This window comes from Petaurus breviceps, unplaced genomic scaffold (genome assembly GCF_028583685.1).
Source record: "Petaurus breviceps papuanus isolate PSGF00001 unplaced genomic scaffold, PetGlider_PUasm1.0 37, whole genome shotgun sequence".
NCBI classification, from domain to species: Eukaryota; Metazoa; Chordata; class Mammalia; order Diprotodontia; family Petauridae; genus Petaurus; species Petaurus breviceps.
The window spans coordinates 94,438,165-94,443,410 of record NW_027186296.1 but is presented as its reverse complement, the minus strand read 5'-3'; the positions used below and the strand labels follow the sequence as shown (position 1 = coordinate 94,443,410).

Below are 5,246 nucleotides of genomic sequence, written 5' to 3'. Positions count from 1 at the left end.
GGAGAGAAGAAAACATCTTGAATTTCACTGTTTACAAAAGGAGACATCGTGACTGCTGTTCAGAGGTGAGGTCGACCGATATACGAAAAGAGAGAGAGAGAGAGAGAGAGAGAGAGAGAGAAGGTCATAATATCACTCAGCAGAAGCAATATGTAGGTTCAGGCCCTGGTGACACCTTGTTAGTTGGGGCCTCTGTTCGTATAGCAGCTCCCCTGTTCCTATGAGAGGTTTCAGGATGTCTCCTTTTGTAAACAGTGAAATTCAAGATGTCAGTTGTTCGAAAGCTTGGGAACTCGAGGCCAGAACAAATCAGACTCGATGGCCCCTCATCTCATCTGAAGGAGACTGGGAAACAGGTTCCGAATTAAACCCAAAAGATTGAAAACATGCCTGGGGCCCCTCCGCTGCTTGCTCTTCAGACAGACTTAGGCAGGATCAATCCAGAAGTTCGAAGTCTGAAGAGCTGGGACAGGCTCTGGCAAAATGAAGACTATAAACGTCTTCTCACCTCCTGTTGTTCTCACCATTAGCAGCATCATCACCAGCACCGCTATCTGAGTCTCTAATCTAAACTCTGGTTGGGTGTAGGAGCACTGGATATCTAGCCAAGCTTCCTGCAAAGCCAGCCGGAGTAGCGGCAGCAGTGCGATCAAATCACCTCGGCTTTAGACTTTCTCACCGCCTCCTCCGAGCCTAGCCCCATCGAGACCAGTCCCCCAGCCCTCTCTCCCCGCATTTTCATATTCCCCAAAAGTCTCCCATTAAAAAGCTGAGCGGGAACAAGGGTGAGTTTAATTTCCTTTTAGTTTGCTAATTGAGGGGGAGGATGGTTCATTTCTCCACGCTGCTCTCCAAAGGGAGCCCGTTTGTCGAGATCGGGGGGTTGACACCAAGACAAAAGACTCCAACCAGCGTCGGAATCAGGCTGGACAAAGACCACCTTAAATACAGCTTTCTAGGGGGAAATAAGCCGGAGCTGTGCCTTGTTCCGAGAAACTCATAAAAGTGGAGATCCCCTGTTCTGTTTTGTCCGGGGGACATTTTAAAACAAAAGCCTCAACCTCTTATCGTATCAAAAAAAAAAAGTGTTACAACTTAATCCGCCCAGAAAACGTTACTGTTTACGAGAACTTTGAACTAGCCTGGTGATTCTATAGTACAGTACAGCTTACTGTAGTTGGCCCCCGCCTCCTGCCCAGGCCCAACCCCCCTGCCCCAGTCCCAGACCGGACAGCAGCTAGTTCCCCCCCTCCCCCCGCCAGGCCCAGGGTCTATGAAGGCAGGGTGGAAGGGGGAGGGGGGTAGACCATTCAGCTCCCTCTCTCTCCCACTAATAAAATGGGGGAGGAAGGAAATGATATCAACAGCAGAACCCCCAGCCGCCGCTGCAGTTGGGGCGAGAAAGCACTCAAATGGCCCTACTCAGGCGGATGGAGTCTCTTCCACCTGGGATCCAGGCCCTTGATAGGTAACAAGTTTCCAGAGCTGTAAGGACCCAAAAGGGCCATACAGTGTGGAGAGAATTGTCAAGACAGAAAGAGCATCGACCAGTTGGGAGAGGCAGAGGGAGACAGATCACTGTTCCTCTACACACCCTGAACTAAACAAACAAATTAACAAACCCTAAGCTATCGAACTCAAACCAGAAGCAACCCACACTTCCTGGACTGTTTGTATTTAACTCACTCTTGAATTAGCGTGGATGGATGCCTGGGTCACCTGAAACTGTGCTTTCTCCTTTTCTCTTTCCTCCTTTACTTACTCTTCAAGGCTACCGGTGTCCTCCTACTCTCCTCTCCGAAAGGGGGATGCTCTCTCCTCTAACCGAAGAGGGTCCATTGCCATCAGTTCCAAAGCCACCCTACTAGAACCATCGCTTCTTCCCCTGCCCCTTCCCCAATAGGTTCTCCTGCACACTCCACAACCCAGCTCCATGCCTGGGTAGGCAAAGCTTGCTTCTGCAGACCGAGTGGAGTTAATCTGTCAGTGCTGTAAATAACTGCCATGCTGGGCTCTGGAAAGGAGTTGAAACCCGTTTGTTAGGCTGCCTCTTGCAAACACAACCTCTGGTTACCCAGATGAACCAAGCACCCGTCTGTGGCCTATTCTCCTCTAGCCCCAGTCAGCCTCAACCTTCTTACAATCTCTTGCCTTCTTACTAGCTTTCCAGGGACTGGTAGAGTTAGGCCAATGGGGGAGAGGAAACGGGGAAGGAGGAATTCAACACTGTGCCCGAATTACTGGCCTTAAAATAAATAAATACAAGAAATAAAACCCTCTCTAACCAATCTCTGCGAAATCCAAGGCTCACTCCGACACCCCGCAAACCACGAAAGTCACTAATCTTCCCCAGTAGAGCGAAATCAAACGAGGCCCTCATTCCCAGAGCCTTAAACAAACACAACAAAAACTAAACAAACAATTTTTAAAAGGTAAAAAGGAAAGCGTTTTTGACCTGCGAGGCAGTCTAGATTGTCCAAGCTCCAAGCTGCCTAAATGTGAGCACCGGCTCATCCCAAGTCTGGACCTCATTTTTCTTCTCAGTAAAATGAGGCGGCTAAACTAAAAGATCTTTGAGATTCCACAGCCCTACAAACCAGGCTCAGTACACCTCCCACGCTACCCAATCGGAATTCCACTGAGATTTCTCGTTGTCCCCTCAGAGTGCCGACTCTTTTTTTTTTTTCCTGGAGACTTTAGAGAAGCCTGCGTTATTTCAGAGAAGCTGGCCTCACTCCGTGGAGTTGAGCCATTTGAGACACACAAACCCGTCAAACTACCTGGGGCCGGGAGAACAGGGCAGATCTGCCTCTTTTCTTTTGTAGCCCCCATTCTAGCCTTCCCACAGAGGGCTCTGCTCCAAGGATTGTCTGAGCACCACGGATAGACCACCTCCGTGGCAAGTGGGACTCGAAGCATCCTCCCTTACCTGAGTTTCCGTGAGGCTGAGGCTGTGGGCCAGCTGTTTCCTCTCCGCTCCCACCACATAGTGATTCTTCTCAAAGGCATGTTCCAGTCTCAGTAATTGGGACGGGGAGAAGGCTGTACGGATCCGCTTGGGCTTTCGGGCCAGGGCATTGTGCAAAAGGAAGCTTTCAGGGCTCGTTTCATTTCCTGAGGGGTAGGGAACAGCAGAGCTTGAATTAGGAACCCAGGCTTTGTCCCCTTACCGCTCCCTAGGTGTTACTGCCACCAAGTCAAGATGGGCTTCGAGGGAAACAAGAAGCCTTTTCCCTAAATCAGGGAGATAACTCTTCTCTTCCCATCCCACCACTCCCCCTCGATCCAAATAAAACAGTTGCTTCATTGGAGCAGGGAGTTCTGAAAGAATAGGGGGAAACTGGGACCTACACCAGCTCTCAGAGCAAAACTGTAATAATCGAGTTATTAGAAGTAAGGACTACGATAAATAATTGACAACCCTGCCTGGGGGCGGGGGAAGAAAAAGGAGAGGAATATCTTGTAACTCGAGTCATCTTTTAAAAGTCAGAATAAAACGAATTGGCTCAAGGAGGCCCGCTCCTCTCCTTTCTTCTGTAGCAGTACAGCCAAAGTGCCCGGCCGGAAACAACCCACAGCCGGGCTTGATCTGGCCCAGAGCTGGGACCTACTAACTCAGAACCTGCCCAGTCTCCACAGCTGAGAAAGTGAGGCACACTACTGCCAAACCCCACTCAGCTCTCAACGCATCACCATCCCCAACTTTCTACAAGTCCCTCGAGTTTCGGCCTGCTATACGATTCAGTTCGGCCGCAGCCCAAAGCCCGGCTCAGGAGGACAGGGTCTGGCCGGTTCAGATTGTCCGAGTTCAGCCAAAGCCAAAGCTACAGCCGAAGCCTGCTGTGCTCCTTAGCACGCTCAGCTCTCCTGCTCACTCCTTTTGACCTGCCCCATTTCTTTCCTCGTTTCTCAACTTGTCACACGCGCCGGGAAGAGGAAAAAGAACTATGTCCCCAGAATTTGGGGCTCCCATTAAGGGAAGGGACTGGGTATTATATTATTTTCCCCGATTTAATTTCTTCGCTAGAGCTGGAAAATCAGCAAGCTGCGATTCCCATATTTTCTGACTACTGTCCGAATTTTTATTATTTATTATTTTATTATTAGCATTTAGGATAGTGGGGGAGAGGGGAAGAGAAGAAATAATCTATTGTTGCAACCGGGGATGAGATTTTAAATTTAATCTTAGCCTGCTGGGACGATCCTTTTTCCTTACTGAAGTAGCTCTTTCTGTTCCCAATTCCCAGGGACCAGGAGAAATCATTGCTGTGATCGAAAGCTTGTGTCATTTTATTTTGTGAACATTAATCCGTTTGCAAAGTCTGTTCTTTGGAGGCTTCCTGGTTCTTTCGCCAAGTAAGGAGGGAAAATCTTAAACTTTACTAGGAGATCCGTAGAGAGTAGTGGTGAGAGATCTCCGGAAGAATGGTAAACCCAAGCCCAAAACACACAAAACGAAAAGCTATAAACAAATTCACACTCAACGGCCAAGTTCAGGAAGAGTTTGGGAGTTCTCGGGTCAATTTTTTTGGGGGGGAAATATGCATGCGGTGGATGAAGGGGAAGGATACCCCTTCTTTATCTCCAACCTTTAGCAGGAACATTAAGGGTTAATCAACGGCCAGCTGCGTTTTGATCGACTGCCCTCAAAAGTGGCTATTTTCCCTCATCTGATTACTAATTACTCTTGCTACCTAAACCCTTTCCCCTCCGTTGAGGTCTCACTCTCTCTCTCCCTCCGGGGGAAAAAAATGAGAGTAAAAGAGAGGGAGAAGAACTTGTAAAAAAAAAAAAAAAAAAAACAACCAAACAGCCTTCACTAACCCTTATCTTCCAACTGGGTTAATTTCTTTTAAAGAAAGAAAAACAATAAACGAGACCAAACCCGTCTTTCTGCCGTGGCTCCAGGGTGCTGTAATTTATGTGGTCGTCAAGAGCCTGAGAAGGAGATGATTCCACCCTTATCTATTTCCAGGTCCCTCCCTCCATCTCTAAAAATCTAAATGAAATAAAATGTCTTTATCGATGGGTGGTTGGGAATCCACTCCAAGATGTGAAGAGAGTTTCTGGCCAGGGTGGTAGGGTGGTGGTCAGATTGCGACTGAAGGAGGTGTGGCGTGCAAAGGCAAAAGAGTTTCTAACGAAACCGAAGCAAAAGTAGCTGTCTCAGTCGAGGTTGGCTACGTTATGTATGCAGCCCCGGAGCTGGAGCTGGTGCAGCAAAGGAAAGTACTGGAGGTGTGTGT

General features: G+C 48.5%; 1 protein-coding gene and 1 long non-coding RNA gene across 3 annotated transcripts in view; one reads left to right on the top strand and one right to left on the bottom strand.

The window, feature by feature from the left end:
• EMX2 (empty spiracles homeobox 2) overlaps nt 1-5,246 on the bottom strand; it is a 9,573-nt gene that overhangs the window by 2,508 nt on the left and 1,819 nt on the right. Inside the window, exon 2 of one of the 2 annotated variants that reach the window (XM_069099047.1) lies at nt 2,930-3,114. The exons of the other annotated variant lie outside the window; for it this stretch is intronic. Coding sequence (XP_068955148.1) covers nt 2,930-3,114 — 185 coding nt within the window. The remainder of the gene's footprint in view (nt 1-2,929; nt 3,115-5,246) is intronic. 2 annotated transcript variants of the gene reach the window in all.
• LOC138169524 (uncharacterized) overlaps nt 4,888-5,246 on the top strand; it is a 76,435-nt gene continuing 76,076 nt past the window's right edge. Inside the window, exon 1 of the long non-coding RNA XR_011170372.1 lies at nt 4,888-5,238. This is a non-coding gene — a long non-coding RNA (uncharacterized lncRNA). The remainder of the gene's footprint in view (nt 5,239-5,246) is intronic.